At 36.3% G+C, this 13,197-nt stretch overlaps 1 protein-coding gene across 2 annotated transcripts in view; it reads right to left on the bottom strand.

Moving 5' to 3' along the window:
* Nucleotides 1-13,197, bottom strand: part of EFHC2 (EF-hand domain containing 2) — a 71,363-nt gene that overhangs the window by 11,826 nt on the left and 46,340 nt on the right. For both annotated transcript variants that reach the window (XM_048955858.1, XM_048955869.1), the window contains exons 12-14: nt 10,803-11,000; nt 10,138-10,230; nt 1,780-1,885 (exon numbers count right to left, since the gene is read on the bottom strand). In XM_048955858.1, the coding sequence (XP_048811815.1) occupies nt 1,780-1,885; nt 10,138-10,230; nt 10,803-11,000 (397 nt within the window). The remainder of the gene's footprint in view (nt 1-1,779; nt 1,886-10,137; nt 10,231-10,802; nt 11,001-13,197) is intronic.

Here is a 13,197-nt window from a genome sequence, read left to right as displayed (position 1 = left end):
ATCTACGATTCAATACTAAAAACCACACCAAAGAAAAATGAAGAAAAAAACCACAACACTGCTGCTAAAATCTGTGAAATACAGACATTATAACCTGAAGATATCAATGTTAATCCAAAGTAAGTAATGAAAAGAGTGTCTAACGGATTCCAAAGCTGAAAAATTTAACAAGACTCAAATCCTTTCTTTCACTGATCTTTTCCTGATCTGCTTTATTACCTCCTCATTAAAATATACATAGTACCACCACTGCTTGCACACCAGCTTCACCCCATAGGAGCCCTCTCTTTCCCTCACCTGCCGGAAAGCAAGCCTTGCTCAATGGCTAGATAAGCCACACAGCTGTGAGGAAAAAACAGTCAAACACATTAAACAGAAAGTGTATTTATGTGTCTGCTTATTTTAGTCTCGATTTTTTATGAAGCTTAGCACCACCTCCAAGGCAAAAATCCTCCCGGCACAGGCTCTGACTTTCTTTCATTAGAACAGTACCAAGGCCCTTGAGTCCCCTTATACCCTGGCAGACTCTCCTGAAAGCGAGAGCTATTTAAATATCAAAATAGCTTAAAAACATAATTATTCTGTGAAAAAAAATATACCCACGGAATACAACCTACTCCATAGGCACAGGATTGCTATAGAAAACACATGGAAGTACTTTTTTTGTCTACAAGAAAGAAAAATACTTCCCAATCAGAAAGTGAAAAATAGACCACTACGGAAGGCAGAGTAAAGCAGCATTGCAGGGCCCTGGTTAGACAATATAGAGTTTGGGATGCTATAGAAAGAAGAGCTTGTAAGCCAAGGAAGAGAGAGAAGCCAAGTTAATAGCATAGTACGTGAGGAACATTGATTTAAAATATGTCACTGTTGAACTGAAATGTAAGGGAATGCTGTGTTACTAAGTGGTCTGAATAAAATCAAACACATTCTGTACAAGTGTAGCAACACATGGGCTAGGCCAGAATAGAAAAACTACATTTTGGCAGAAGGGCTTCATATTTATCTGTTACAAGATAAAAAAAAAAAAAAAAAAAAAAAAAAAAAAAAAAAAAAAAAAAAAAAAAAAAAAAAATCAGTATAATTGCCTTATGTACCATCTATTTTAAAATGTTCCATTCAGCACAAGATGGCAAGATCAGATTAATTTCTGCAGTTTATTGTTGCCACATATTTATTTACCCTAAGTAGCAGGCTGGTAGAGATATACAAAGCTGATTCTTCAATACTGATTCTGCCTATGCCTACCAGCGATGTGCTGTTACATTCAAGTTTCCACAGAGTTATAAAAAATATATATATAGCTATTTTCTGTGGTGACAGTGGAGTTTAAAGAATTTCCTGGCTATCCCAGAAGACAAACAGAGCATTTGACATGTTGCAACAATACTTGTGGGTGGAGTGGTATTCACACCTATTGTTCAAGGACAACTACACTTGTTTCCCCACTCTTTTTTTTTTTTTTTTTCTTCCAGAAAAACATCACAGAGATGTGGCACGCTGTAGGCAAGACTGTGTTACAGGCTTTGTTTTCCCTGTGTAACTCTTTTTGGTTAATTCTAAACAGAATTAATTTGAACTGAATTTGGTTAATTCTAAGCCTGGAAAGAAAAATATATTACATGAAGACACAAAAATGAAAACAGGCCCAAATATGAAAAATTGAAAACTGTTGTAGTCTTTGTTGGATGAGGTACTCACATTACACTTGCCCAAATTACACAAGTGTCTCATGTGCTGAGTTTTAACTTTTCTTTTGCTCAAATATAATGGTTTTACCTGAGGAGGAAGCTTTATTGTCTGGAAAGCAGGGATTTGATTCTCTCTCCAGTTCACTGCATCCACAAACTTTTTATATTCCACTTGCTTATGGTCATCTTCAAACCTAAGTAGGATATCCATAAGATGCCTCATGATTAAATGAAAATTTTAACAAGTATATAATATTATCTACATCATACTAATGTTATCTACATCATACTAATGCACTATTTGCTGGATAATTGCTTTTCAGTCCTTTACAACCAAACACTGGTGAGAGAACAGAAAAATGCTGCGTAACTTCTATATCACACATTACATTCCATTTACTTAGTGCACATCAATGTCTCTCATACAATTTTTTTAAGGTTCATTAGATTCCAAGTAATTTTGTTTTACTTTTTAACCATTGCCCAACTTCTTCCAACACTGGGATCTCACAATTGGTGATAAATAGATTTGGGACAGTCAGTGTATAATTTTTTTGTAGAGAAAAGAAACAGCTAGAAATATACATTGGAAAACATGTCCAAATAGAGTGGATATTGGAAAATACAGGCTGGGTGGAGAATGGTTTGAAAGCAGCCCTGAAGAGAAGGATTTGGGGGGGGTCTGTTGATAAAAACTCAAGATGAGTTGGCATTGTGTGCTTGCAGCCCAGAAGGCCAACTGTAGCCTGGGTTGCATCAAGAGAAGTGTGACCAGCAGGCTGAGAGAGGTGATTCTGCCTCTCTGCTCTGCTCCTGTGAGACCCTAGCTTTAAACTGGAAGAGGGCAGACTTATACTAGATATTAGGAAGAAATTTACTATGAGGGTGGTCAGACAATGGAACAGGTTGCCCACTGAGGCAACTCCCTGGAAGCACTCAAGCCCAGCCTGGATGGGGCTCTCAGCAACCTGGTCTAACGGGAGGTGTTCCTGCCTATAGCAGTGGGTTGGAACTAGATGATCTTGAAGATCACTTCCAGCCTAAAACATTCTGTGATTCTTTAACACAAGAGAGTTGTACTATAACACAAGTGACCTGCTTTATACAGTTTCTCAGTCACTTCCTGAAAACAAGCAATGCCTTAAAAATGCTTTTTGCATAAACCTTGGAATCAGTTTCCAGTTAACAAACATGCAGCTCTCTAGCCTACCATTTAATAACCAGATTTTAAAATTTCAACTCATTTCATTTGGTAATAATTTATTTCCATGAAGTAAATATTTGTAATATTTAGCATCTGTTACATGGAGATATAAACCTTACCAGTGAAGTTCTACAGTTACTACCGCATGTTAACATAAACTCACTAGGAGCAGATCTGTAAGCCGTGCCATTGATTTGTACGAAGTGGCTTCAGAAAAAAAAAGAAAAAAAAAGAAAAAAAAAAGTACTCAATTTGGCAAAACACTTAGGGGTGCTTAATGCATAGAGAAATCCAATTGTTTCAGTGGGTTCAGTCAAATGTTTGAAAGGTACTGCAGGCTGAAGTTCATTGCAGAATTGACGCTACAAACGCAGATTGCTTTTGAAATCATAGAATCATAGAATCATAGAATGGACTGGGTTGAAAAGGACCAAAATGATCACTGAGTTTTTAACCCACTGCTATGTGGAGGGTCACCAACCACCAGACCAGGCTGCCCAGAGCCACATCCAGCCTAGCCTTGAATGCCCACAGGGATTGTACAGAAATGAAGTTAACTGCTCTACTATACTTACTATACATACTACATTAGGATGTGAATGGCATCTGTCTTACCTAGCACTACTTCAATGTAAAAGGGATCTGGCTTAGGCAGATTAAGCACATCCTAAAAGCATCTGTGCTTTGCTAATGTCCACAGAGAAATATATATGACTAGATAGACTCAATAAGCTATTTTTGGTGGAAACATCAGGTTAAACAATTCTACCATGTAACATGGTGAGACAAATATTATTGCATGTGTAGGAGCAAGATGACACACTGTCATCTCCCGGAAACAATTTCTTTAGACAACCATTTTATTTTGTTCTTAAAGAAATAGCATTGCACAAAACATGGGCCTCAAAACCCTTCAGTTCTCCAAATCACTGAAAGGGCCCTCGTAAAAATAAAGAATGAAGGTACTTGAAGGATGACTTTACAGCATAAGCTGGGAAAACAATACTGGAAGAGAAATAAATCTAGTGACAAAAATAAACTGCAACTCATCCTCTTCCTCTCCTCCCCCCATGCCTTTCATTTAACAGTCAGCCGATAATATAAAATATACTGAAAGTCATGAACAGAGATTCTAGTGATAAACTGAAATGTTAAGTACAGTGCGTTACACTGAAGATGAAAGCAAAGTCAGAGAAGAATGCTACTGTTACTGACATTAAAGATGAGTCTGAAACATTGCCAGGAGAAACCCTCCCATTGTAGCTTTGGTTTGGTTTAGGTTGGGTTTTTTGCAGGTGGTAACTAGGGAAACAAAAGAGTTTTGTATTGGGAGTAACAAGACAAAAAACTCTTGGAAATAAAACCGTGGCAAACAGATTTTGAATCTCAGAACAACCATTAATTTTTTCTTTAATTTTTTTTTTTTTTTTTTACTATCATATGTACTAGCATGTATCTATTAAGCTTTTTCTATTTCTGAAAATTCAGAATATAAGGTTACTATCAAGATGCAGAGCTGCATAAGTAGGAATTTTAAGTGAAGTTTAAGAGAGGGGGTGTCGTTCCTTCAGCATCTATTTTATGTTGATGCAATGAAATTAAGGGAAAACATTAGTTCTGCTTTCAACAAGCATTACAAAAGAGAAAACTCCTTTGAACTGACAGCATGAGCAAGCTGAGCAACACCACACACATGAAGTCAACTATAGTTTTAAGGTGGGCATGGGAAATGGGACTACTAAGTCCCATGTTTTAAAAGCTGCAGAAAGCAGCTTCAAATATCACTCTAGACTAATCCAGAGGAAATAATCTACTTTTTACATCTTTTTATTACTGTGACTTATTGCACCAATCTACTAAATGCACATACTTGTAATTCAGTACAGAACATCCAGATGGAATGAAGAGATGTTATCAAGTTCTGCATTATTAGGACAGAGATGCCATACATTTCAGAGCCGGAATTAATATGACTGAAACTGACAGTGCTTTTCAGTGAGGAAATTAGATTTGTCTTATCAAGAAGATACAACAAAGATCTCTTGAATCTGTTTCTCTCTGGTTTTGCCCGATGACTTAAACAATCCATGTGATTTTGGATTGTGTAAGTCATTTCTCCAACCCCAACAATGTCTGCAGAGTTTTTTTTTTCTCCTACAACACAATCGTAGAACAGAATCATAGAATCATTAAGGTTGGAAAAGACCTCTAAGATCATCTAGTCCAACAATCCATTTATGACCACTAAACTATGTCTCTAAGGGCGATATCAACATGGTACTTGAACACCTTCATCACCTCCCTGGGCAGCCTGTTTCAATGCCTCATTACTTCTTTGCAGAAGTTTTTTCAAATATGCAACCTGAGCCTCCCCTAGCACAACATGAGGCCATTCCCTCTTGTCCTGTTGCTAGCTACTCTCTTTCACATCATAGAAAAAAATCACATATTTCTGCTTATAAGAGTATATTTATAATGAAAAACTCCAGCTATGTTAAAAATCCAGTTAAATTACATGATGGTTATTTCTGAGGCTGCTTTCGTGAGTAAAGGCTACTAATGAATACATTTTCTTTCCCATCAAGAAATCTGCAACCAAAAATTCATAATAAATGCTAATGTTCATGTAAAGATTTTGTATGCTTTTATTTTTAATAGCATTTATTACGTAGTTTTATCTGATACTAGCAGAGAAGAGGCCTTATGCTGTTTTAAGCTTTAAAAAAAAAAAAGCTGGGATTCTTCAGCTACTTGACGATCCCTGTGTAACACAATATACACCTAAATTTTCAAAAATAGCTTATACAAAAAGTTTTAAGGTAGTAAGCACAGATGCAGCTGATCAGTGTTAGCTAAGAAAGGCTGCTATCTTGGATATACATTTATTCTCGTCTTGAACTACAATAAATTGAACCGTCAGTTCTTCACGATAACAAATAACAGAAATAATTTCTCTTAAGAGATCCATATATTCATGCTGGAGTCTTTTCATAATAAACAGCCAAGTGAGTTTTGGGCATTAAAGGTAACAAGCAGAAACAGAGTGCAGGAGAATGATTTCATGACCATTTCCAATCACGGTGCTGCCACCAGGACACATCTCACAGCAAGAAAAGACAGTTGGTTAGCTTTCTAAGTGAAGCAGGTCAAGTGTAAACAAACTATTAGAGGTAGGTGATTATGTTAAAGAAAAAGATACTGTACAAACCAGGGAAATGCCAGGCAGACAGAAGAGGCTTGATCTGTTAGTGGCATGAGAACCGGGGTGATCAACTAGGAGGCTCATTGTAAGTTGCATCAAGTAGCACTGCTACCTGAGGCACTAAAGATTAATTTACCTATTAAAAAAAAAAAAAATTCACTTCTGTCCCACTGCTTGTGCTTCCACAGCTTAAAATCCACAAATGTTCCTCCAGAGTCCAATAGACTCAGTCTAGCACTGCAGAGAAAAGAACTATGCAGCCAATTTTAAGCAAAATTAAAAGATACTTTAAAAATAGGGACATACGCTTAGCTAAACTAATACAAGATCATTGACAAGTAAACATGTCATCCATTTCTTTTTCCCACCATCTTTTTCTTTTGTTGTCTGACACCTATTTATATATATATATATATATATATATATATATTTTTTTTTTTTTAATATATATATATATATATACACACACACACACACCTTCTGGGGAAGGACTGCATCATGCCCAGTCCCTGTTAGCTTACATTGAACATTGCAGCAAATTAAAATATTAAAGAAAAAAAATCTAGGTTCATTTCTTCAGCACTACAACAACATTTATTCATTAAACAAATGATAATTGTTAATTGTATGGGAACTGCTGAGTCACGGCCTGAACCTCTGATTGATCACCTGAGGTGAGCACTGAGTTGGCCACAGGAGCACAGGTGAAGGCAATTCAGCTGTGCTGCAGGAAGGGGTGGAACCTGGCTGCACCTCTCCTAGACCCATTTAAGAGTGACTACAGGTAGGGAAGGATCTCTTTTGGAGATCCATTCTGCTGGAGTTTTGCAAGAGAGCCCAGGATAGGGGTAAGCTTTCTATCTATTCTCTTTTTGTTATCGTAATCTGCTTTGCCTAATTCTCTTGTTTATAATTATAACATCTTAATATTCATTGATTGTACATTAATTATGCTCGCACAAACCTAAAGAAGTGCTTATAATAAACAAGCAGTTTACTGGCAGAAACAAGAGTGTAGCATCTGCATTGCTTAATGAATTGTGATTAAATAATTTATATAGTCATATAATTGAAGACCTACATGAAACAAGGCTGGTGGAGAAAGGAATATATTTTTAATAACCTACAGGTTTGTTGAGAGAGGCTGTAGAGTCTCCTTCTATGTCCTTTCCAATCTCTGAAACTCTGTGATTTTGTGAATTACAGAAATTTTGGGTACCCAAATCCTACTATTTCACCATCCCACAACAATTGCAAATATAAATTTACTTCAGACAGACAATTTAAAAGGGTCTTTTGAATCTTCATAGTCTTCGTGCTAATTCTCTGCACTTCGTGGAAACTGAATGCAGGTACAGTATACAAAGTTTTGGGTCATCTGGAGGTGATCATAAAATTAGATGACAATTTCTAGTTCCATCCCTTGATTTTGATAAGTGATAGATCATTGTGGTGTGATTTACAAATGTAAATAATAAATATTTTAAGGGTATTACCTTTTAAAGTGGGAAAAAAAAAAAAAAGGAACCACTAAGTCCAACAAAAAGTCTTTGCCACCCAACCTCAGAGAGAAAAGCTGAATAAACATACAGCTTCAGTCTTCAATGATTATCTGATCACGTTGTCTAGGTTCATTTTATAGCTGAACAGGGTCCAGCTAGTGCATTAGCTATATATACTGATTTTGTGGGAATAAGTCCAACAAGTCTTATTGTACCATTTTCTTCTTTCATAAATTCAGATATACATATTAGGAACACTACTGCTACTTGCTTCAAAGGCATCTGTGAAAAAAAACTGCATACATCCTCATCAAAAATAAACAACAACAGCAACAAAAACAATCCAAAAACAGAGAGAATATTGTTTACAAATTTTGCCCCTATTGAATTGTATACTTCCCAGGAGCCAGACTAGTCTGCATTAACAGTAAACCTATCTGTTTCATGATTCTTCAGTCTCAAAGAGAACTAGAAGAAGCAAGACAAAAAGAAAACTCTAAATCTTATTCAGCTGACTCTACTTCTCAGCTTCTAGGTTACTGGAAATTAAATTCTATGAAATACAGTTCACAACATCTTTCCCTGACTCTACACTCTCTTGAAACAATACAGAAACAGTACACTTATCAGGCAGTGTCAACTGCACACAATATTAAGAATGCAACACTCTTTCTTATTGGCAGTGTAGTTACCACAAAAATTGGCATTTTTCAGAATTGCTACTATTGTAATTTAGAATCAGCATTATTCATCACACTGTCATATGGAATACTACTTCTACAGTTTTCTGAGGCCCAGCTTCACACTATGTAACTTTCTCATACAGAAGTCTAGCGTACTAGCTGGCCATGGCCCATTTCACGGGGAAATGGGTGGTAGTTTAGAAATCCAGTTCTAACACAGGCTGAAATTACTCCCTCTCCTATATCCCCTACAGAGAGAACCTGCAGAGGCTGAGACCCAGTTCTGCTGTCATGAATACCTGTCTAGATTTGGGAGAAATCCAGGCTTCCTCCTTGTCTTTTAAGCTTATCTCTTATTTTCATTGTAATGTACTGGGCCTTTTCTTCTTATCTGCCTACATTAAGACTCTTTAAGAGAAGAGATTCATCTCACAAAAGCTTTTCCTAGTATAAATTCACAAACAATAAACACGTCTCTGGAGCTTAGTAGGCCTGTCTGTTTTTCATCAGTGTTGAATTAGTACATAAAGGAAAATCTCCAGTCCCTTGTCTCTGTATCTATTCAATTGCAGCCTTTATAAAGTGAATCTATGAGAACTCCAACACTTTTTGTGTTGGAAATCTTAATGGGAATTCCAAAATTGAGTTTTAGATTAGTGCTAAAGTTCAGGCATGTTTCTGATGTCTAATGGTTGTAATTCAATTGTCAGAAGTGATAAACAGCCAATCAACTGCCAAAGATGTTTATCTGGCTATTGAAGGGAATATTCTGGAAGTTTTTGGTCTAGGGGGAAGAGGGCTTTGAAGAAAATAATCCCTTAGGCTTCTTAAAGAAAACTTGTTGGTACTGATTGAAGTGGGAAGCCTTGGTTGCAGTAAGTAAACATAATAAAATGGATTCCAACTTTCTGCTTGACAAGAGTGTATTCATTATTTCATAAGTCTAGATGTTAGGTTTGAAATTAGTCCTGAAATCAAGAAGCACATCTACCTGAAAACATGTAAACGTCACAAGACCTGCTTCTGCATTTTACATACTTGGAAGGCACAGACGAAATAGTCAGTGGTTTCCCTTGAGGGAAAGAAAAGACCAGCAAGCATATATTTTACCTGTTTCCAGTAAAGCTGCAAAAATCAATGGAAACCAAACTCACCATGACACAAGTATTCAGAACACCATGAGTTACTCTCAACTCTAGCCTTTAAACAACTGCACTGAATATTATTTCATTTCTATTCCCATGAATACAGCCTACTCAAGCAATTTGTTTCAAAATAATTAAATGTGCTATGGAAAAATAGCCAAATGCAGCAATACTCCTTTTTAACAATTACACTAAAATGAATTTTTCAGATGAGATTAAAAAGAGAAACAAAGCACTTTTATTTATTACTGCTTGAAGACTACTTGATTCATTGACACATTGAATCAATGAAAATCATTCAAGGACATTGTATTCATCTTGGTATTTTTCTTGAAACTCACATAATGTGTTCACATGAGATTGTTTTTACCTTACATATATGAAAGAGGCACAAATGCAAAATAAAGTCATACTGATAATAGTAAGCACCAGTAGTTGACTACCACAGTACTAATTTCACAGAATTCTGGCAGAATCCAGATGATCTACCATGCCAGATAAAAACAAAGATGTTTTTTAGATGGTTACATTGTAGTTGATTATAATCATTCTGCAAATAGGAAAGTCTACACATATATGGGGGGGAAAAAAAAAATCAGCATAATGTAATGATTAACATTACTGAAATGACAATCTCATAAGAAAGTATTAAGTAGATATTTGAGATTGATTTGTACCCATGGAGATCGTACTATCTGCTTTTAACTTACATGGTCAGTATAGTTTGTAGAAGATCATCAGACAATGGCAACTTGAAGGACTTGCAAACAGTCCTGCAGGTCTCATAGGGTAACACTCCGCATCTACACAAACAGAAATAGACAGATAGGCAGTGAGAGTTGTGCACTAGGTATTTGCTAGGTTTATTTCAAGTTAATGTCAATGTGAACAGAGAAATGTGTAGGAATTGTAGGACAGTAAAAATGCAGTTTGTGAAATTTCACTGTTACACAGCTGATAAACTTGAAGTGCATGTGGTAGCTTGTGTTCCTTCCCTGAGGTTCTCAGTGATTCTCTGTTATTCTTTATCTGTGATATCACAGAACAAAAAGGGCAAGTGATCCCACATCGTTGCTGTTGTTAAATCCCTATTTTCCTCTTTGATTTAATATACTGCTTTGCCTGTGAACAGGCATCTTATCAGGTCACTTAATACTCAGCATAGCAGCTATAGCAAAAAGTCAATGAACAAAATAAGAAGCAAACAAAAAAAGCTATCCTTTCCTTGTTTGCTGTCAAGTGTTGAAAAAGGCATTACTTTAGAAAAAGTATTCTTCAACTGCAACCTATCATTTGCTTAGCAACAAACAGAAAGTAGGTAGGCTTCCAAGCAGAGTTTTCCAAATAACAGCCAAGGATATTAGAGGAAACTTACTTTTCATGGTCATTGTACGCAAGTACTACCGATAGTTGTTCAAAATTCTCAAAAGTATTTTTCTTTAGTTGTTCTTGAGCCTTTGCAAGGAGGAAGTAGTGGTCCATTTCATATTCTTCTTTCTCTCTGTAATGGCGTCCAAGAGTCATAATCTCATGCTCTGAAAACGCTCCATCCGTGATACTGACTATCAAATTTCTGTTTACAAAAACAGCAGCCTACATTAGTTGAAGTAGAGTAGTTAAGAAGTTAATAATCACTAAATTCCCATGGAAACATCTATTATAGGGCACTCATTATAAAAGGCTGTATTTATTTAAAATCTTTAAATTTGAAATCCAGGCTTGTTCAAGAAAGTTTAATGGGAAGTACTTGAACTTTAACTTTTGGAAGATGTCTATGCTTCCTTTGTTGTTGGCCAAACACGAAAAAACACTTTATAAACCTGATGGAAGCCTTACCTGACAATGCTGTACTAGCATAGAACATGAGCAGAGATTATCTTTGTCACTGCATTTGTTCAAAAATGTAGTAAGTTATACAAGGTACTATTTTGTTTCTAATTGTATTCTGCATACTGCAGTATATGATCAATTATTTGTAAATTGTCTGTAAGCATGTACAATGAGAGTTGCATAAAAGAATTAATAACAGCAGAAGAAAAGTGAGTCAGAAGACACCAACAAAGAACAGAACATTAATCAAGTGTTAAGTCACTTTCCACAATGCACTATGAAAGCTGGTCCCATTGGGTAGTATTCATGGGAAAGCTGGGGGAACGGGAACTGAAACTGGCCACAGGGAAAGGGCAGAAAATCACAGCCAATTTGTAATCACAATCTCCTGGTAAGAAAGGAACGCAAGAGGCAGTAGCAAGACCAGCTGATGATCAGACACTGCCAGAGCCCACAGGGACAGCTTGAAGTGTCCTCTCACAAGGATGCTTGTGCTGCTTAGAAGAATCAGCCCAATCCAAGGAAGAAGTGTTACTGAGATCCATCTGATAGGTCAGTGCTGGCACTGAATGACTAGTTCATTCCTGTTGTTGATAATAGCATGGGAGTGATTTGGGGGTAAGCTCCTGAAAGCACTTATGGGCTTATCACTTATATAAACTATATACTAATAGTTTATAGACTACAAACTAATCACTTATCACAAATGGACACAAAATCTGGGATTTAGTTTAGTTATACATAGAAGTTGGTATACATTGGTATATATTTTTATACATATAGATTTATCTATAAAGCCTTCTAGTTTATATTACTGGGGGAGGGGTGGAGAAGGACTGCTTTTGATGATGATGAAAGCCTTGTAGCTGGGACTGTGCTGCCTTCAGAGTTTTTCCATATATCCTGGATGTTGACTCATCGTGAAGGAAGAAAAACACCAATAGCAAGAAAATGAAGGGGACTTCTCATTTTCCAGAGAAAACTGGACTGTAGGTTACCTCTGTAGTTACAAGGCTTCTTGTCCCACAAACCTAGATTTGTGTACCTGTACGTTGGCATTACAATTCCAAATGTCTTTCTCCAGTGAACTCACATTCAGTCGGATTTTCTTAACAGCAAGCATCAAGAAAGATTTATGTATTTCAGTCAAAATTAATTACCTATTTATGGTGTTTCTGCAAAAACTGCACTGGGACTAAACTTTATCATAATGGTTGACGCAATTAGAACTGTATCTTGTGGCACTCCTGTGGGTATTGAATCATTGTGATTATATACCAGTCATTGAAATGGAAGAAATTACTAGAGATGGAGAAAGATCTGACATCAGATTCAAACTACTGGCTGAGGAACAGTTAAATTCCTTGCTGATTCTGATAATGATTCTCTTAACATCTGTACCTGAACTGAAAGCACAGAAATTCAGTACTCTACAAAACTACAAAATTTTGTTAATAAATGTAATTTTTCAGGCTTTTGCAGTCCTGTTCAAATGATGACACCTCTTCACAGAACATGCACAGCTGTTCAAAAAAGGATGCTAATCACCATATAGCATCTATGTCAATTGCTGCTTTTTCATACTGTAATCAGAAACTTCTTTTATTTGCAATGGGAGGAGATAAATACAAGGAAAGGACAAAACAATCCAAACCTTATTGAGTTTATGCAAACTCAGTGACCAAAACTTGTTCCAGCTACCTATATTATCTTGTTACTATTATTATTACTCACACTGAATATAATTATCTACATTACATATATAGTTACTACAATTTTCTACGTATACTCAAGTATATTAGTGAGAACATGAAATAGAGGACAAAACTGCCTAGTAAGACTGGCACCCTAAATGTCTGGGCTATCAAAGCTGAATGCGGTTTTACCCATGTGAATATGAATCTGCAGACTGGATTTTTCCAGTGTTCAGCTTTTAGAAT

Source organism: Lagopus muta, chromosome 1 (assembly GCF_023343835.1).
Source record: "Lagopus muta isolate bLagMut1 chromosome 1, bLagMut1 primary, whole genome shotgun sequence".
Taxonomy (NCBI): Eukaryota; Metazoa; Chordata; class Aves; order Galliformes; family Phasianidae; genus Lagopus; species Lagopus muta.
The sequence above is the reverse complement of the archived record's forward strand: the minus strand, read 5'-3'. Positions and strand labels throughout refer to the sequence as shown.